The sequence below is a fragment of the Haliotis asinina genome, chromosome 3 (genome assembly GCF_037392515.1).
Source record: "Haliotis asinina isolate JCU_RB_2024 chromosome 3, JCU_Hal_asi_v2, whole genome shotgun sequence".
NCBI lineage: Eukaryota > Metazoa > Mollusca > Gastropoda > Lepetellida > Haliotidae > Haliotis > Haliotis asinina.
The window spans coordinates 63,511,648-63,533,760 of record NC_090282.1 but is presented as its reverse complement, the minus strand read 5'-3'; the positions used below and the strand labels follow the sequence as shown (position 1 = coordinate 63,533,760).

The following is a 22,113-nucleotide window of genomic DNA, read 5'->3' as shown; positions in this document are numbered from 1 at the left end:
ATCATCACGCATGGAGTGAGTGAGTTAATATTTAACGTCACATCGGCAATATCTCAGGCATATCGGGAAGAGAACCATTATTGTTATACATAATAGTGAATGGAAATAGACCTGTCAACGAAGGACAGTAAAACAACTAGATTATCACTGATATTTAAAACTAGTAATTAAATCTAAAACAGTTTACCTATAAAAGACGATACAATATAGAAACGGGCTATAGACCGCCAACAGCTGATCATGAAGGTAGATCACCATACCAGGGTCCATGGGGACTTACGGTACCTTTGCTACCTACATGGGTTCATCACACATGAAACATCAAATTAAAGGGGAGGGTATCACCTGATCTGTGTTAACCAACTTTTATCACCACACGTTCAGGCCACAAATAAATAAACAAATAAATAAACCCGTATCTATTTGCGCACATGCGTAATCTATGTTATTAACATTGTTCAGAATGTCATCCAATATTGTATACATCAAGTTGAACGAAATCACGAGTTTTCGAACAAGTTATTGTTTTTTACGTCTACCAATAGTATATTATCCCTAATCTTGAGCGAAGGTTGATAATACATAAATGTCATACGTTGACTCGGTTCAAAATCTTGAAGCATGACAATGACATTTCAACAAACTGAGATAGAAACAGCAGGCCGAGGAAAATGTCAACGATGACCGATCAAACTACGATGATGTACGACAGATACAGTATATAAAGCCGTCAACAGTAAACAATTCTACCGACATAGACGGATCCAGGAACAGAGGTCTCGTCCTTGAGTTACAGTTTTTCTTTGATAAAATACATCAGTGGTAGTTTGTCAGATTGCTTATCGCTATTTTTTGACAGTTTTGTATCAGATTCCGCATGTATATTGAAACTGTTTCTTAAACCCAGTTGCTTGTTATGTACTTGCTGAAGAGATGCGAAATAGTTTTGACAGCATAATACACAAAGACTCTATTGGAATACACAATAGAGACTTATGAAGAATGGCTGCCGTGAATTGGTTCAGATAAGCGAGATTTACTGTAACGAATACTTGCAAATATGTTTGAAATTATTTACAAACTCTTTGTATTATGAATGATTCCGTCTTCCAACTGCATAGCTGCTATCCCTTGCTGTGATATTGCTGGAATATTGCTAGAAGCGGCGTAAAACCCAACTCACTCACTCACTCCTACTTACAAGATGAGAGTTTTGGTTACATACAGCAGGCTTGTCGGAGTCTTGTATGTCAAATATTAAATGCCCCACAACTCAAATTGTTACTCTGAATGCACACTTACCATTATTTGGGCAACAACTAATAACAAAATTAGATATTGGCGAGATTAATGAAAACAATGTACAGAAAGAAATGTTTACGACTCCATCAGTGCATGCTGTTATTCATTACAACACTAAATAAAAAGTCTATTTTGTTGACTGTCTTATAATCTATGTTAACTGAACGTATTAAATATTTACATAAATTGAAAATCAAAATGGACTGAAAACACAATAGTGTCGACCAGTCTCGACATGTGTAAAATGTATAATGAAAGTAAAAGCTGGTCAATAGCCACTACTATTGTTCAGATACGATGTTCTACTCCGATACCACACCAATCTGTGCGAAGATCTTAGGATAGCTCCACGAGAGATGGCTCAAGTGAAGTTTCTTACTCAATCTGCCAAGATAGCCAAGTATTTAGAGCAGAATATCTGATTCCTGTATCTCAAAAACAAACAATTCCCAAATAAACACGACGAAGATTGAACTATTATGTTGCTTTTGATGTTACACACAGCCTTTCGTTTCCGTGTCATGCACACTGACAAAGGAGCACAACCATATGTGTATTTAAGTCCGTGGTGGATGCCTCCTTTGTTCAAATCGAATTTTCCAAACTAAGAAACGCAACACTTGATTTACTGAGGTCTAGTATCCATTTGAAACGAGGGTAAATTGCCACTTAATGCTCATCTGAGTCCATCTTTCATGGCGGTATCCTCACAAGAAGTGTCGTTCCGGAATAAAACGGGCTATGATGATCTAGATTTATCCCTCCCACAATTATACATAAACTTGTGCTTGGGGAAAGGATGCCTGAGTGTTATGAGATCTCAAAACCCCACGTGTACAGTTAAGTTCGTGAAACAGAACACTCCTTTTTCCGGATGATTACTTTTCGGGGCGTTTCCTTGAGCACACCGTGTCACAAAACATACACAGCGTATCAGCGGTTCATTTGTTAATCCAGAGGATTTCACAAGTAACAGTGTTGTTCGGATTAATAAGGTAGAAACTGTTTTCACATACAGTCACACTATCACATCTCTGTAACAACCTGAATTATCAAATTTAGTTCATTAATTCATACAGATGAGAACTGGTGAGCATCAATCATTTCTATCACTTCCGCAGATTCTTGAGGTTTGTGACCACCATTGGATAAATATGTCTTCCTCTGTTTCCTTAACTCCGGGTTTCTGAGCAATGTAAAGGCCAGTTTCCATTTCCGCACGTTTCGCGTATTTTCCAAAGCTGGAAATAAATATGATCTCATAGTAACGTCAAGCAAGCATACGTTGTCTGGCTGATTTAACTGCACTGTTGTTGAGAGGTTGTGTGTAGCCTAACGGTTAAAGCAGCGCTTGGTTCATTTTCCAAAATGGCCACAGTGTTTGGTGCCCTTTTCTGGCGCCTCCAGTGATATTCTTAGAATATTGCTAAAAGGGGCATGCAATTCTACTCACTCACTCACACATTAATTATGATGTGAATCATCCCCCCTATCTGTAACAACTAGGACTACTGCTCAAAGCAGTGCTCAAGCCAACATATTCCATTTACACAAATCGATGATCACTCACTCACTCACTCACTCACTCACTCATTTAAAAAAAATTAGTAACCTGATATCTGCCGTCGAGGTTTTCCACCAGAGATGTCGACCAATTCATTCTCAGGGGGCTCAACGCTAGGAAATGTCCTGTACTTGAGGGCAGTCTTCCCATTCAATCTTGGTGAACAGGCGTGTCTCCGCTGCAACGTCTGGTCCCAGAGGATACCGCAGAAGACTCTGACAACGGGGTGGTTGTGGTTGTTTTCCACGTGCAGCATGCTGATATAGGAAAAGTGACCTGAGGGATGAAGACAGGGAATTATGAATTATGCAGATTCATCAAAAATAAAGTATTGAGATAAACACCACATAAAAGGGGACCTACAGGGATGTCAACTTCTGGACGATGAGTGAGTTTGGTTTTACGCCGCTTTCAGCAATAATGAAGCAATATCATGGTGGGCACACTAGAAATAGGCTTCACATATCGTATCTATGTGGGGAACTGAACCCAAGTCTTCACACTGACGTACAAACGCTTTAAAAACAAGGTGATTTATCGTTACGAAGCAGATGGCCATGACTATAAATATACTCCTTCATTCAAAAAATTTTAAAAACTTTGTATATCATCCATTTATCAGGTACTTTCGTATTCAAGTCAAACGAGGTGACGAGTAATGGGGTTTAAACGGTATTGTACGTCTATAGCGCAGCGCATACTCATGCGTGTTTTACAATTGTGCATACAGTGCACAATATCAGACGCTCACTGGGACCAGGGAAAATGTCGGATTGTACAGAGTGTCGGATAATTCAGTGTCTCCATGCATAAATACTTTTCAAACAATACCCTACATTGTAACTGACTTATATTATGGAATTAATGCTTCATGGTTGTGTTCTTGGTAATAAAATGTGAAAAGAAAATAAAGTCTGTATCCATATGTACATGTATATCATTGGATTTATTATCGCATGAAAAAGTCCTCCATTGTAGATTAGCCCATTCATCCGATACTTGACAAAAACATTCGTACCTCACAGGTCCTCACATGGGCTTGTGAACACAGCTTGTCAATACAAGGGTCGATGCGTTGTCGCACTGCTACTTAACTCCCAATTAGCAAGTGCTGGGGCAAAAGCCATTGCCAGTAAACAGGATGTTAGTTGTCAGCTGACTATTGACTGCTTGATTGACTTTCATTTTACAATATTGGGTGATGAAGTCGGATTGTCCAGGTTGATGGTGTTATTGAGACCAGAAAATGGTCGGATTTCGGAACGTGCAGATGTCGGATAATTCAATGTTTATATGATGATAATACAGAAGAAAGCTGCCAGGACCAAAAAAATATGTCGGAATTCACAGATTGTTGGATAATTCAGATGCCAGAATACAAAAGTATTATATCACAGAAGCAGCACGCCATGTAGCAGGTTTGTCGTTTTAGCGACGGTGAACCGGACAGTGCTCGTTTCATGTCAGGGTGACAACAAGTACCTTTTATTGATGACGTCAGTTTTAATGAAGCACGAAATGGATCAAACAATCGACAATCTACTTTCATGATAGATCCACTATAACTGGAATTAGACAGTGAGTGAGTTTAGTTTTACGCCGCTTTCAGCTGCATCCGGGCAATATCAAGGCGGGTGACACCAGAAATGGACTTCACACACTGTGTTCATGTGGGGATTTATGTGTATCACCTCTACGGTTTTATAACGTCAAAGATCAATACTTCAGACAACCACTTAGATCTCAGGATAATCTCTGGACATAACGTGTTTTTATCTAGAGAGAGTGGGTGAGTGAGTTTAGTTACGCCACAATCAGAAACATTCCCGCTCTATGGCGGCGGTCTGCAAATAACCGAGTCTGGACCAGACAATCCAGTGATCAAAGCATGAGCATAGATCTCCATAACTGGGAACAGAGGACATATGTCAACCAAGACAGCTAGCCTGGCCATCTGATCCCATTATTCGCATCCTAAGGCATAGTCGCCATGTGTGGCAATCATGGGTTGCTGAGGACCTATTCTACCACGGATCGATTTTCGGCTAGAACAGATTGCGTAAAGCCACCTGCACCTTAGCCATAGATAAAAGCAGTGACACTAAAACAAGTAACGTGATTATTGTATGCCTGTATACACATCTCTGTGTGTTCGTACCTTTATCACGTCTCTCCATGTCCCTCATGTACGTAGTTTTGTCCAGTCTACCGACCATCACGACTCCCATGACAGTTCCAATTAGAATTCGCAGAAAGCAAGAGAATATACCAATTGTCAAGCTCCCGAACAGGGAGAAAAAGTTGAATCCCTCGTAAAATCTCCTGCAATACAACATAAACCCTTTACCACTATTCCAGTGGTTTGTTCTATAGGCACACTATTCCATCCACTCACGCATACCATTTTCAAGGCTTGTCATTTGAGTTCTTGAAAAGTGTTCATTTTATATCAATTTACTCATATGCCCGCAGCATTAGTTATTAGTTCCATGGTGTCTTCTTGGCGGTTTCATACATTTGAAGACAGAGATTTCTTGTACAAGTTAAGAAAGTGGACCGATGTGGATGGTGGTAGGGCATAGCTCTTTGAGGTCATGAGTTTCATCGTTTCACTATCATTTTCTTATTTCATATTTCATGTTATTGTCCAGTTCATATTTGGGTAGAAACACACCACATCCTGTTCTTTTCACATGTTTTCTTTTTGGTCGCGGTCACTTTCTTTCAACAATGTGAAAAGAAATATTATTTTTTTTATTGCCCACCTGTTGTCTACATTGAGCGGTGGGTCCTTGTCAGTAGGTTGTATTTTGCCCTGAAGCAGCACGTATCTCGCCATTGCCACCTGGATGTAGAACAGGATCAGAGCTGTCGCAGGGAAGCTGGGAAGAGAAACAGTGAGTGAGTAAGTTTAGTTTTACGCCGCAATATTTCAGCAATATGGCGGCGGTCTGTAAATAATCGAGTGTGGATTAGACAATCCAGTGATCAACAGCATCGATCTGCGCTGTTGGGAGCTGAAGATATGTGCCAACCAAGTCAGCGAGCCTGACCCCACGATCCCGCCGCTTACAACAAGCAGAGTCACCTTTTATGGCAAGCATGGGTTGCTGAAGGCCCATTCTACCCCAGACCTTCACGGGTCTGAAAGAGAAACAGAAGCTGACAGTATCAAACACGTCAATCCTGATTATTTATGTGATGTCATGTCCAACCTCAACCAGCAAGACTGGAAGGCGGAAAACATATAGCAATAACTATGAAATACTCAGAGGCAGAATTAATCGTCCATTTCTCTTATGACTCATTTTGAGATAGTTTCTGAATTTGGCGGAAAGAGTTCTGTTTCCTGCCTGAGACACTAGTCACAAACACCGGAAAGACAAGTCAATTATTTACCCGACCGATTAATAAAAACCCAACCCAAACAACGTGTAAATCATTTAAAATTTATTTTTTTAAAATACTGTTAACTTACAATATGATCGACAAACGGTTCACGTCAGAATGTTTTCTCGTGCCGTAACATAAGCTACATTTGCAGTTATTAAAGTATAAGCTGAGGCAGTACAATTCACTGTGCCAACAGCAGACATACAATACGGCAAAATAATTCATAGGGTAGGTAAACCACACATGATATACCTCAAAAGCTGTACCACGTATAGGAAGAAGTTCCGCAGGAAGCCGTTAGCCTCCATCAAGAACAACACGTAGAAGACGATGAGACCAAACACCAACAGGGAGACGAGGAAAATCACAGCACCTGTAACAAAAATTGTTGTTTGTTTATTGTTAAAGGTCGCTATTAGAAATATCCCAACTATATAGCGCTGGTCAGTAAATAGTCGAGTCTATACCAGGCAGTCCAGTGATCAACATCATGAGAGTTCTACGCAGTTGGAATAGCATGACATGTGTCAACCAAGTGAGCAAGGCTGATCATCCTATCATGTTAGTCGCTCATGAATACATTTATAGCAGCGAGACTTACCCCAAATACTGTAGGCAATTAGGTACCCGAGGAATCGAAGATTGCTGGCCTGAAGGTGAATGATATAATGACAAGCTATTAGTCGTTTTCACAGTTCCAAAATCAATTCTTTGTTATCGTTTAAATGACGTCAGTATTTTTATTTGTTCGATAGCATTTGGGTTTTTTTATATCCGTGCATATTCATTGCGCCCTGGAAAGGTAGGTGGAAGGAGCCTTCGTTAAAGTTTCTAAGACCAGGGTTCGATTCTCCACATGGGTACAATGTGTGAAGCCCATTTCTTGTGTCCCCCGCGATGAGATTGTTGAAATATTGCAAAAGCTAAAATCATACTCACTCGCTTACCCACTGTGTCCTTACCATGAGATACTGTGCATTCTCTTCAGTCTCGCAGATGAAGGATCGATCCCCATGGTGCAAACGCAAAATGTTTTTCCTGTAGATTTGAAATTTAAAAATTTAAGTAAGTTGCAAGGTTGACAGTTAAGGTTCTATATGAAAAGTTCCTCATGGGCGTGTGGCTACATTTGATGAGTTTCTGGCAGTGTCGTTTACAAACTTAACTTTTAGATGAGTTATTAGCAACATGAAGTTAGAAACGGACTGGGGATTCGGGATTGGGGAATCGAATCCCGAATCTGAATATTTTTTTTCGAAATTCGGGATTCGAATCCCCAATCCGTTCAATTTGTGACACACTGGTGACGATGATGTATTATTTATTTTGCAAAACAGAAAACAAATAAAACCCCAAATACAAACAACCCCCCAAAACAAAGCAAAACAAAACAGAAAACAAAACAAATACAAAATCATTCCTTGAGAGAATCTATGTGGAAAACTTTGAATAAATAATTGTGACGTTGTACGTCTCTTTCAACAAAACAAACTAAAACCAAAGGACACAGACAAGAGAAGCGGCCATAAAATATGATGGATGCCTAAGGAAAATGGAATTTCCATCTGTCCCTTAAAGAACGTATTTTACCCCAGACATTTATAACAGGTTAGAGTTGGCCCCATCCACAATGCGTTGGTTGTTGATTACTGCTAGAGGAGCTGGATTAAACATTAGAACAATAACTGACGGGCTGTTGTTATCATTCCACGACGGCGAGGTATTTTCCATAGACCCTATTTTTTTCTTCAACGTGACCCTCCATTGCTGAATAACACTTTGTGTAACGAGGACAGAGCATTAATAGTGCACAATATTAACTTAGAAAGACAAAAAAAAGCAAAACACATGACAAACAAAACAAAGAATGCATATTTCGAAGTTTAAAAGTGACATTAACACACCTGTATATCTTCAGGAAAAAGAAGATGTGGGTTATGGCTGCAGCATTGGCAATGATCACACAAATATAATACGTTACTGCAAAAAGAATCAAACACTACATTTCAGTTTACAAACGAAATATGCATATATATACTACCCATCAAAAGTTTAGACTCCCTTGTATATGTACCCACTTGTACTGTTCTGAACCGAATTTTGCAAAATATTCCATACTGTTTACAGGAATTGTGTGCACAGGAACATTGCATCGTAACGGTGAAAATATTATTGTCATGAGTACAAAAAATAGTGAAACTCAAACTGTCAATTTCTTTGCATGCCTTTACACCCAAACGCAACTTTTTTATAATATATTTGCACATGTTTTTCAGCAATTTGATGCATGTTCCCTGTGCAATTCATCTACATAAGGTTTGCAGTTGGTTCCCCAAAGTTAGTGCAGAAATATATCATCGATGTAACCATACACATATATACTATCCAAAAAGAAAAGAAACGCATAGACGAGAAATCTATTGCGAAAATGTATTTTCAAACATGTGTACGTCGTCCACAGATAGACTTACTGCATGAATTTTAACACCAGTGTAGAAGAAGGCAATGTCTATACAACCAATTGGATACTTTTAGACGAGAGACGGAGACGATCAGCGCGATGTCGGGTTTCCTGACTCAGACTAATCTCTTTCAGCCTGTTGAATCAGCCTGCCATATCCTGTTTGACTGGATATCCTGTGTCGTCCAGGTTACCCTGGCCCCTGTGCTCTCACCCGTAGCAGTGTGATCACACAAATGTAGTACCCTGATGTACCGATCATGGTCTGCAAAAGTAACTCGAGGTCTGCCTGTACTACCTGCATTTGTTATACCTGTTTGATTGCAACGAGCTGCAAGCCGTGATATCTTGCTCATACTAACATTCAGATGCCTGGCAACAGAAGTTTGGTAAGACTGGTAATCTCCAGCATGCATTCTTTCAATGGCGATGTTCCGTGTCGAAGAGTCAAGACGTGATGTAGTGATGTGACTTTGAAACTCCTTCAAAACAAATGCTAATTTCGGAAAGTAATCTGGATATGTATTGCCAGGCAGTGAATGCTCTTTGCTGCACATTTTCAAATGGACGGTGATTTCTGTTGCGTTGTGGCGATGCTTTTCGAATCCTTGTAAATCGCATCAAAATCAACATTCACTTGCAAACAGTAAAATCGACTCTAACTTGTGAAATTGTGTAAACGCATGTCATCAATACTTTTTTTATATATTTAGACGATTGTTTGAACACAGTAGGTAATTTTTAAAATACAGAAAGCCTATGAGTTTTTTGATAGTATACATAACATATAGCGAGTGCTTTAAGTGAACCTAAACTCTTTATGGGTAGTATAGATACATAGATACATGGATTCAGACATTGATATATTAATACTCGTAGTTAATATAATTTTCTTATATGGACACAAGATATATACGTCATGTATATATTCCCTGCAATATTGGATGGCGAATCCTTACATGGACACATCGTGTTAAGAATTCTGGGGTCAGATCCCTAAAAACAAAAAACAAACAAGCGTCACTGTGCATAATATGGAATCATTGAACGCATAATGGCTTTTGTTCAAACCATTATGGTGACGGTAGGGAACACCTGTGGTTAAAGCGTTCGCTGGCCACGCAAATGGACCGGTTCGATTCTCCACTTGAGTACAACTATCCCATGGTGGAATATGGCTAATAGATAACACCATACTAATTACCACGCCGCATCACACACAAAAAACCATACATGTTCATGAAGGCGGGTTACCTATCATGCCGCTGACAGCCTGTGGTGTGAGGAAGACGACCCTATTATTGAATGCGTTGATCCATTCATAGTTGAGCAATTGTTCTTTGGTATCCCACAATACAACTCCAGCCGTTATCTCCAGAACAGCTAGCTAAAAAAGCAGAAACAAGTTTCTTTATTCGCCATTAATCATGTATCAGTTTTTGGAAAGAAAACATTGCCAGAAATATATCTTTTTTACATTGAGGCATACTTGACTGCCAAATTAGTCATCGATGAAAATCGATTTTGAGACATAACGTAAGTAAGTTTGCCCTATTAGTACTATAATATTCTGATCAGCAAAAAAACCGCAAGTTCCCCCCAAAATGAAATCTCACAAAGGTAAGCGTTCATGTTTGTCGTTTATTGAAAAATATGACAAAACTAGTTGCGTTTGTTTTTGGTGCATGTAAAGGTGCATGTAAACATATCATGTTTTACTGTTGATATTTGTATTTGTCTCGCATATACTGATTAACATGTCCCCCGAGAGAGAAAATTCCTTTGCTAAGCGTATTATTAATATCTCACATCCTTCCAGTCACATCTTGCATGTAATACGAACCTGATAGAGAATAACAGTCACGATGAAGACAGCACACACTATTTTTACTGGATACCTGAAGCCCTGGATGGACTTATAGGTCACCATTTGTCTGAACGTTTCCTCTTTCCTGCAACGTAACATGATTCTTCGTATTTCACAGAAATTTATCAAAGAGCTGATAAAGTCAAACACTCACTCATTCAGCTTAAAAAACCCACTCACTCAGCCAGTCAAGAACTCGCTCACTCAAAAAGTGAGTGAGTTTTAGTTTTATGCCGCACTCGGCAATATTCCATCTATATGGCGGCAGTCTGTAAATAATCGAGGCTGGACCAGACAATCCAGTAATCAACAGCATGAGCATCGATCTGCACAACTGGGAACCGATGACATGTGTCAACCAAGTCAGCGAGTCTGACCACCCGATCCCGTTAGTGGCCTCTTACGACAAGCATAGCCGCCTTTTATGGTAAGCATGGGTTGCTGAAGGCCTATTCTACCCCTGACCTTCACAGGTCCGCTCACTCAGCAAACGTCTCAAATAGTAATACTTACGTTACAACTGTTGCATAGTAACCTCTTAACAATAACCTCACATGTTCGGTTTGGTGTGGACGCACCGTGTCTGTCTCCTCCTGTGATTACAAACAGAAGCTGGAGCTACTTTCATGTAAACCGTGAAGAGCAAATACACATGAGAAACAATTCTTGATTTCTAATTGTGACACTTACTTACAATGCTGCCACGCCGAAGACCCAGGTTCGAGTCGAAATATGGGTATGTGAAGCTTATTTGTGGTGTACCCAGCCGTGATACTGCTAGAAGATTGCTAAACGTGGCGCAAGGTCACACTCAATCACTCATCTTCATGTATTAGCTCAGCCCTATGTTGATGGATAATGGGCAATCTTTCCGGGTTTCGATCATACTGGCAAATGAATTCACCTTTGAGATATATGCAGTTTCCTATTCATGTTGGTTTTGTACTTTCCATTTTTTGTGATGGGAATCAACGACCAGATAGGGTGCGGTCACCTTTTCGCAAACGATTAATGTTTATTGAAAAAGAATGATAAACATGTAATTATGGGGCAGTGGACACCGCCTTTAGAGAAGATTTGATTTGATAATGTATATATGTTTCATAGCTTTTTATTGCAATGCTTTTATACGGGTCCGGTGTCTTTAAATATTGCAATATTTCAAATTCCATTTACTTAAGTAAGTATTGTGCCTGAATACGCTCAATCTACAAACGGAGACAATCAACAGTTTAACGGAAAACACTTCACGTATTAGGTGAGTCTCATCTTCACAGTTCTTTATTGCGACACGAATCAAACCCTTTCCTCATAGCATTCTCACTTCGACTATTGAGAATTTGACTAACATATACTAATACTGGGTCTAGGACAATACCCACCTGGACAAATGCCACCCGGACAATCCCCACCTAGGACAATTCCCACCCCAAAATAAATGTAACATGAAGAACATAGTTCAGTTTCAACATTTATTCACTTTAACGTATGTACCATATAAAACAAACATGAACTATTACCTTCCTCTTGACATGCTTTAGTACCAGTTTTACTGATCCTGTTTAATACATAACACATGATAGCATTTAAGTAAGGAAGCACTATTTTGTGACATACATAAGGTTACTGTAACTTTGAATGTCATTGATATTGCCATGTTTGCATGATATTGCCATGTTTGCATGTTTACTGATGTCGCGTGAACTCAAGTACTACACAATCTGACATATATACACAGTTCGCAATGGATGGCTGACGATAGTGATTTCCTCCATGTTGACTATCTTACAGTACATTCTTTATGTTCACACATCGATACAAGACATAGGCCTTTGTGACGGACGAATACTGCCATAGGACCATGTGAAGACGCATGCGATATTGACCGTTACAATTCAAATTGAATCCAAAGAATATACTATTTGAAGTATTTAAACATCATCACCAATTTTCAGAGATATCTCTTGACCGCATCATTTTGTCTGATAGTAACAATTCTATAGCTGGTTATCTACATCAAAAGTGTGAGATAATTTCCACTTCTCACTCATTACTTTCCTTACCTTACCTCACACATGAATGTCGCTTTCTGATTGGCTAAGCTCTATTCTATTATTTTCAATGTACCCCGCTTACAGGCGATGCATTACTTTCAATGTACACCTCTGGAATTCCGAACTCTTCTGGTGCTTCACGGTAGTACTTCTTTGTCTCGAATGCCATTGAATCACGCATGAAGCACGGAAATTACCGATGATTGAAAATCGATGGAAGGGAGATAACTCTAAATCTGTTTACCTTGTGTCGTCTGCAAAATGGCGATTCGCCTCGCATTCAATAGAAGCACTTCAAACAGCTCGAAATTAAAACTCGGGTGTTCGATAAGATAAATACGTTGTTCACCTGGTCCTCGCCCTGCGACTCGGGGAACATAAACACACCTCGAGGGTACATGAGCCTATGGACCCCTCGCGACCAGTGAACAACATATATTATACAGCTTATGAGGAAGGTAAAATGTTATTCTGCAAATAGCAAAATATGCAAAAATATTACAAAAATATTGCCTCGGGATACAATTTCGAGTTTACGACCATTTAACTCAATCACCAGGTGATCATTATACAGAAAAAACAATGTGGGATTAACTATACAGTCAGCAGTAAACGTGTTTGCACCGCCTTACCTGTAGGGTGTAGACTTTGGATGCCACGACGCGGATGATTTCTGAGGCTGATCTCAGCATCAGATAGAAGTAACACAATAGGACAGGTACGTCGGTGGCAATGGGACTGAGTTGTAAAACCTGCAAAAAATGTCCATATGGTTCGATAGGAACATGATGATTACATCAGTTAAGACACTGTGAAACAAGGCCATGTCAGTAGGACTCGTTAAGTATATAAAGACTATATCAATTACGACATTATCAAGCAAAGCCATATCCATGTGGTTCGATAGGAACATCAAGATTATATCAGGTTAATCACTGTGAAATAAGGCCGTGTGAATATGGTTCGATAGGAACATGGCGATAACATCAGTTAAGCCACTGTAAAGCAAGAACATGTCAATATGGCTCGATAGGAGTATTAGAGACTATATCATGATCAGTTACTGTGAAAAACACGTGGAAAAAACCGTTATCGATTATTGTTCTGGGGAACCATATTTGAAACATATATTTTCTGTTGCACCTTGTTTGGTGGCCATTATGTTATTTTAATGCCATCAGTGGTCATTGCCCTGTAAAATCCGAGGCAGACATTCATCCACATAGTCAATCAGTGCACTTACTGTACCACTTCCGGCATTCGAACGGACCTGCTGAATAAGATCTGCGAGTACACCGCCGCACCTGTCAGATTATATTTGGAGCTTAAGCGTACACAAGCAACACAGTGTATTGATATCAGCAGCATCTGCTGTTTGAGATACTATAGTCTGAATGACACGTGAAATGTAGACAAGGGTATCTTTTTCTTTATATTTTCTGTTACATATGACTATTACATATGCAGATGTTCCAACTAAAGGAATACAGTTCAATTACATTTGAACAAACTCACCAGAGGATAGAATACAGAAGTCCACATACGGACCCAACCAAACGATGTCGAGTGGCGATGCATGCAAACAATGGGAAACATACCACCGCCACCTCTACTGTCTTCAGCTGCAGAATCAGTGCTGTAAAATAAACAACGCATGCTAATACATGTACATTACACTTTGGCTATTTGTACATTGTACATTCTTACAAAAAAGGCTTGAAATTAAAAGACTATTTAATTCATTTGTCACCGTGGTGATAGCTGCTTGTTCTGTACATATAAAGGAAGTACTGGGTGTATATGATTGTCACTTGCATTGCATGTGCACCCTGCTTTCTCTTACCTTTTCGTGCAGTTCTTTGAATATTGTTGCATACAACTAGCAAAGATTATAATTACGTCAACGACTATGTGGTAAACAGGGTTAAATACCAAATATGGCTCTTGTATTGAATGTATCATAAGCTGAAATTGAATATTGAAGCCAACATTTTCGTTATCTTCTACATGTTCCCTTTTAGAATCATAAAAAGCTGCGTGTCCTGCGGTAAGCGTGTCCTGCAACACATCCATCACAAACGCATGCAAAGTCAGGTTAACCTTTCAGCGGAAAATGCAGTACGCGATGATATGGTGCAAATGAAAATAGAAAAAAAAGCATCGGTCATATTATTTTCATTGGTGAGGACAAAATGTTTATTGAGAATTGGAACACAATTCTTGCCAATGAAATGCCCCGTCTTGCCATTATGTCTGCTTGACAGCACAGACGGCGCAATTGACGATACTAATGGGTCACATGTCTGACAGTAACACGTCTGACAGGTCGCGTGGCTCTGAGACGTTCCTCGCGAAGGCGGTTCCGCACTGTCTGTTCAGATGTCCATCGCATCTTTGAAAGTGCAGCTGTCTGCCGGGGAATATAGTATTCCCAGAAATTATTGAGAATCATGTTGCGTCATGTAACTCATTACGTTTATTAACTTCTGGCGTTTTACTTACATAAACATGTTAAAACATCATCCTTTTACAGTCTCAGTCTTGTTTTAATACTTTGTTAGACCTCCTCGCTCAGCAATGCATGCCTAAATACGCCTAGGCACACTACCCATCAAAGTTTGTAGGTAATCGTGTGACAGGGTATCCCAATATTGGACCATCTCGGCCTTCATATCTTCAATATTTCTCAGTCCCTTTTGGTTTATTCTATCCTTCATGACTCCCCACACATTCTCAATTGGGTTTAGGTCTGGGCTGTAACTGGGCCAGTCTAAAACTTGAGCATTTTCGCCCGACAACCACTGTTTTGTGTAGCGCGCAGTGTGTTTTGGGTCATTATCATGCTGGAAAATCCAATCATCTTCATACAATGTTTGTGCTGTCGGAAGAAGGTGACCATTTAGAATGTCAACGTATCTTTCTTTTGTCAAGTTTCCTGTGAAAACACACAATGGCGTCACTCCGCGAGCCGATATGCCACCCCACATGTGAAACTTCGGGCTATGTTTTGGTCGCTGGTAGATAGGTTTGACAGTATCTTTGGTCCAAATTTTCACACAATTAGGGAAAGGCCAAACAGAACTTTCATCCGAAAAGAAACATTATCCCAATCTTGATTTTCATGAGCCCGACACCAGTTTAAACGTTTTTCCTTTTGTGCATCTTTCATCAACGGCGAGGGAATTCCGCGTTTTTTCACCCAATTGAGTCTCTGTAATTCCTGCCTAACTGTTTCATTGCATACCTGAGGACTTCCTCTGCTAATCATTTCATTTCTGATGTTCTCAACACTTTTCAATTTGCCCCTATTCACAATCTGCCCAAGTCTTCGGCGATCCACAACACTGAATTTCCTAGGCCGACCTGCCCCTGCTTTGTGCTCTATCCCGGTTCCTGTTTGAATATTCTTCAAAGTTCTGTATACTGTAGACAGAGGAATACCATGTCTACAAGCTAACACTTTAGCATCAGCCTCACCCCTTTCAAAATCATCTAGAATGAGCTTTCTTTTCTCTCTTGCTGTAAATTCTGCCATGTGAACACAGGAAGCCGTCTGCTCAGACAAGGGAGATAACTCTTGACGTAATGAGCTGCCTTCTAAGCCTTCAAGAGTTGTCTCCCTTATTTAGTATGCTTAGTGCATAGTGAATGCCCTTTTTCCAATCTTAGCATCATTAGAAAAAGACCAAAGATTTTCTCAATAATTTCTGGGAACACTGTAAATCTTTACGGCCAATAATGCAGATACTCAAAACGCTCTTGGGCATCAGTTGTAACAAAGACGGACGTGACCCTATTGGTCACTTGACCGTACTGTCGGTACCTATATTTAAGTCTGGAGAAGTCAAAGGATAATCAATAGATTTGCACAGGCAAAAAGGACTTTGCGTCTTCCAGTTCTTGTAAGAATCGCTTCATATTTCCTCAGTTATAGCCTAAAAGTCGAACAGATACGAACAGACAACGTTTAGGTTAGACTAACAATTAGGCTCTGAAATGAACATATTTTACAGATAGAATAATTCATAACAATATGATATGATATGATATGATATGATATGATATGATACGTATTATGCCTTGAAGTACCTTTACGTTTGGTTAGAACATTTTTGCTGGTTTTAAACTTAATCATCTGGTACCCCTTGACACCATGGCCAAACGTCACATATCATGTATATGATAATAATTTACTTGCTTGTATTTAAGTATCGAATATGCATTCACCTGGTCATATGTATGGGACAATCGCACAATACGAAGCAGCCAGTCACTCATTATAGATGGTGCCTTCATACACAAAAGTCATGTGATACACTCAGGCACCACAGTGGTTATATCCCTGATAGAGAACACTCACACATAGTGAGGTAAAAACACAAGGACAGTTTTTCAAAGGTGGTGACAAGCACACTTACACGCATTGCATGTGAGTGTGTCAGTGAGTGAGTATGCTTTTATGCCGCTTTTAGCAACATTCCAGCAATATCAAGGCGGGGGACACCAAACATGTACTTTACACACTGTATCCATGTTAAGAGTCGACATGATAAAGCTTTTACCACTAGGTTACCGAACGTCCTATGTACAGGAGGCGTAGTTCACATCGTGCATCATAATTTGAAACAATTCTCAGAATCGTAACACAACTTACAGCATAATGGATTACTCAAAACAACACAGTGCACGCACTTAAGATTATTCAACCCACTGGTCCGTATTTCCCGATTCTTTTCAGAATGTGACTGCATTTGGTCACGTTTTACTCTTTTACATCATATCAATTCAATTATTGCATCATATCAATTCAATTATTACATCATATCAATTCAATTATTATTCGAGTAATGATACCAACCCAACGCCCAGAGCGGAACTTCGAAGTAGTACGTGGTCTCCAGAAACAGGCTGAAGATTTCATTTGTCACAGCACCAAAGGCAGCAGCAAACGCGAACCGGTTCTCATAACCGTCCAGGAGATTCAACGGCCTACAAAACAAACTGGTTTGTGAAAGGAAACTGGAACCATGCAAACGGTGTTAGATGGACTGCACGTGTGAGAAGACAATATCTACTTCACCTTTCTTAAAAAGGGCATTAATATTGTTCCCATATTATCTGTCTGAAAAATGAATTCGGGTCATGACCTTCTTAATGTGTGTATTAACTCAAAGTGAATGATCTGGATCATGCATGAAGCTCACTATTCATATTTTGTACATAGAAAACTGTGTGGAGATTCGTAACATCAACCTAAACTTTTGTTTAAGGTTATTACACAACAGCGTCCTGATCCACAAAGCGTTCGTAACTTTACGACCTGTCGTATATCTACAGTCTATAACAGACTTATGAATGTCGCAGGGTTACGACCTGTCGTATATCTACAGTCTATAACAGACTTATGAATGTCGCAGGGTTACGACCTGTCGTATATCTACAGTCTATAACAGGCCTATGAATGTCGCAGGGTTACGACCTGTCGTATATCTACAGTCTATAACAAACTTATGAATGTCGCAGGGTTACGACCTGCCGTATATCTACAGTCTATAACAAGCTTATGAATGTCGCAGGGTTACGACCTGTCGTATATCTACAGTCTATAACAGACTTATGAATGTCGCAGGGTTACGACCTGTCGTATATCTACAGTCTATAACAGGCCTATGAATGTCGCAGGGTTACGACCTGTCGTATATCTACAGTCTATAACAAACTTATGAATGTCGCAGGGTTACGACCTGTCGTATATCTACAGTCTATAACAAGCTTATGAATGTCGCAGGGTTACGACCTGTCGTATATCTACAGTCTATAACAGACTTATGAATGTCGTAACGTTACGACCTGTCGTATATCTACAGTCTATAACAGACTTATGAATGTCGTAACGTTACGACCTGTCGTATATCTACAGTCTATAACAGACTTATGAATGTCGCAGGGTTACGACCTGTCGTATATCTACAGTCTATAACAGGCCTATGAATGTCGCAGGGTTACGACCTGTCGTATATCTACAGTCTATAACAGGCTTATGAATGTCGCAGGGTTACGACCTGTCGTATATCTACAGTCTATAACAGGCTTATGAATGTCGCAGGGTTACGACCTGTCGTATATCTACAGTCTATAACAGGCTTATGAATGTCGCAGGGTTACGACCTGTCGTATATCTACAGTCTATAACAGGCTTATGAATGTCGCAGGGTTACGAACGCTTTGTGGATCGGGACTCAAGTCGATTTCAGCATTATTTTTTCAGCAAAACCGCACAATAAATGGGCTTCAAACATTGTACCCGGGAATTGAACCGCCCCTACTCTTGTTTACTCGAAGGAGATAGGCGTATGATTACTAACTTCGGTATGTGGCTTTTAACGACACACTTAAGGATGATAAAGTTGTGAGATGGTAATACGACTGGACTTACACGATCAATGCCGGGCGGCCGCCATAGATGCCTGTTCCGTTCTTCCTCTTCTCCAGGAACGCCAGCAAGAGTATGATCGCCACCTGTGACGTAGTCACCAATTTTCACTAAGTTTCATCATTTCTTGAATTCATGACAATTTTCTTTTCTACGTTACGAATTTATTTTACAATACATCAGTTCACGTGTAAACAGTACCTAGAAACTTCATTGAATATTTCATGAAATCTGGTTAAGTACAGTTGTAAGTAAGTGGCTACACTTACATTAGTGAGGCCAAACTTTTGATGATATTAGTTGTTTAATCTAATATTTTGGTTCTAAAAGTATAAACCAGGTCTACTATTAGTATTTACAGGACAAAGGTGAGGTTTGAATACATGGCACCCCTGAAGATCCGGGTCCACACTGCTATGCAATATGTTTCTACAGCGCAGACTGCTGGAAATGCTCCAAACATTCTCCTCTTTAACTACATGACCAACCGTACCACTTCCCAAATCATGCAGTTTAGGAGGATTGTACATTTTGTCAATACTGTGAGGACGAGAGGGCGTGAATAGTGAGTGAGCGAGTTAACGTTTACGCCGCACTCAGCACTCCAGCTACATGGCGGCGGTCTGTTAATTGCAGGATCTGGACCAGATATCCAACAATCCACACCATGAGCATCGATCTACCCAATTGGGAACCGATTGGAAACCCAGTTAGCAAGTCTGACCACCGGATTCCGTTGGTCGCCTCTTCCTGAAGACCAATATTCTAACCTTAACTCGGTGATGAGAGAACGCTTTAGCCACTAGACTACCATTACCTGTGAGAAAAACTGATATCAACGTAAATACGTACAGCGGGTATTATTGTGTAGTGAATGAAATCGTCATAGTTGAAGGAAATATCAGATCCCTCATCTTCAGACCTGCAAAATTATAAACCATTCACGGATACAGACATAGTTTAATGAACACTATTATATATTGTACCAAATGCCATACACAAAGTGCATGCTTTAACACATATTACCCCGAATTCAGCAAGTACTCGCAGCGATTTGGACAACGTACATCATAACAGGCGGTTAACAGTCAAATCACCTTATCATTCTATCGGGTACCCATTCACGGCTGGTTCAACAGAGGTATACTACGATCAAAGCAACGTGCCCAAGGACACACCGCTTGTGCTTCAATGTGGTGGAGAAACACAAAAGGTCATTTTTGAGGCATGGATGCAAAAAGGTCGTCTCTCGAGACATAATACAGGGGTTCGTGTGTACTGCGCTATCAGAATGAAGATGTTTAACTGTGGGCAGCGAAATCAGATTTTACATCCCGCCTCTTCAGTTGCAAATGAACGACTAATCGAATACTGTTGAATATTGATCTAACGACTAATCGAATACTGTTGAATATTGATCTAACGACTAATCGAATACTGTTGAATATTGATCTATCTCTTTGCGGTAACTGTTAACGGTTCCTGATCCGTGCTTCAGCATGTATGACGAGTATTTCCAAACGAACATTTATGTAAATCGACATTTGAATAAAGATGTTCTTTTGAGGAAAGAAATACGTGAGGGTTTTTATCACAGAACTCCGTGACGAAGAGGCGGTACCTTTTAAACGAACGTTGTTTTTGTGGACGGTAACACATCGTCTCAAAGACGGGTTGTTAACTGTACTGCTTTTCACAATTCAAGGGACGTTCGTGGTTCAATATTTCTGTATTAGACAAGTAGGATGGTGCTTGAAATCTCTCTCGAGTGAGTGAGTGAGTTTTTCGCCGCCTTGAACAATATTCCAGCAACATAATGGCAAGGGACATCAGAAATGGGCTTCACACATTGTACCCATGTAAACCCTCCCTGATAATACAGATCATGGTAATAACAGATAATCAAATCTCAAAAGCACTGTCCGAGAATAGTGGTCCATATTTATATCATATTTACGCCTGATTCATTGTGACCATTTACCTCACATCCAACGTACATTCATTTCCAGGCAGACCCTTTAAATAGCGAACAAATCCCTTTCTGTCTTACGGAGATACTCAACTTGCCTCATTGCGCTACCCAGACACCATATACTGACTCTGAACTTGCCAGTGCTTGTTCTAACCCTTGAATGCCGAGCAGGCAGGGTAACAACAAGTAACTTTATTTAACGTGTTTTAGTATGATACGGCCGGGAATCAAACCCCTAGAGATAAACAAAGTGAGTGAGGGTAGTTATGGGTGAGTGAGGGTACACCGCTTTCGAAATATTCTAGTAATATCACGATAGGGGACAAAAGGAGGGGATTGAACACAATGTTCCCACGTGGGGAAATGTGGCCGAGTCTCCGTCGAGACCAGTGATCGCTTTGGCCACTACCTTACCCCGTCACCCCAATAATGACTGTGAAGAGACAAGAAATTTAAATCAAAATCTGTAACGTGGTGAACCCAATCAATTATACTCACATGATTTCCGTTTCCAGTGGTTATAAAAGGGGACTGGTAGCTGCGTTAATATTAATACGTTTGCATGTAAACCATCCTCAATGTATTGTCATTGTGTGTGCGCTAATGGCAGACGGTATGGTGAAGATCAAATCTACTTTATCAACAGAGATGACATATTCTCCAGGTAGATAGCGTACTGATACGACTGATACACTTATCTATCTTAACATGAAGTATGATCATATCCACCGCTTTGTTGTGGGACCCACTTGACAATGTGATGTTAACTTACATACATGGCTTCCGCGTAAACACGTCTCACTCCTAATCTCCTAAAAAGGTTGCGTTTTTAAAATCAGTGCCAATTTAACGCTTGTTCAAAATGTTCGAAATTTCACCCTGTCATCAAAATCTATTTAGTCATCCTAGAATTTGAACTCGTCTTCAAAGCTCTGTTCACCCGTGAAGATCAGTGTAAGAATTGATCTTCAGCAGGATTAGTGGTCAAACTCGCTGACTTGGTTGGCACATGTCATCGCTTTCCAATACCATAGATCGATGTTCTTGCTGTTAATACCTGCATTATC

General features: G+C 40.0%; 1 protein-coding gene across 1 annotated transcript; it reads right to left on the bottom strand.

The window, feature by feature from the left end:
- Window positions 1-1,432: 1,432 nt before the first annotated feature.
- LOC137276981 (stimulated by retinoic acid gene 6 protein-like) lies at window positions 1,433-21,677 on the bottom strand. Its single transcript, XM_067808636.1, has 18 exons — window positions 21,545-21,677; window positions 19,927-19,996; window positions 19,078-19,160; window positions 17,500-17,630; window positions 14,157-14,277; window positions 13,885-13,945; window positions 13,274-13,393; window positions 11,101-11,180; window positions 10,564-10,672; window positions 9,975-10,107; window positions 8,164-8,239; window positions 7,222-7,297; window positions 6,861-6,909; window positions 6,512-6,632; window positions 5,632-5,748; window positions 5,025-5,188; window positions 2,915-3,142; window positions 1,433-2,543 (listed from the first exon to the last, which is right to left on the bottom strand). Coding segments are annotated over exons 1-18 (1,911 nt in total). The 5' UTR covers window positions 21,547-21,677; the 3' UTR covers window positions 1,433-2,373.
- Between the last annotated feature and the right edge of the window lie 436 nt (window positions 21,678-22,113).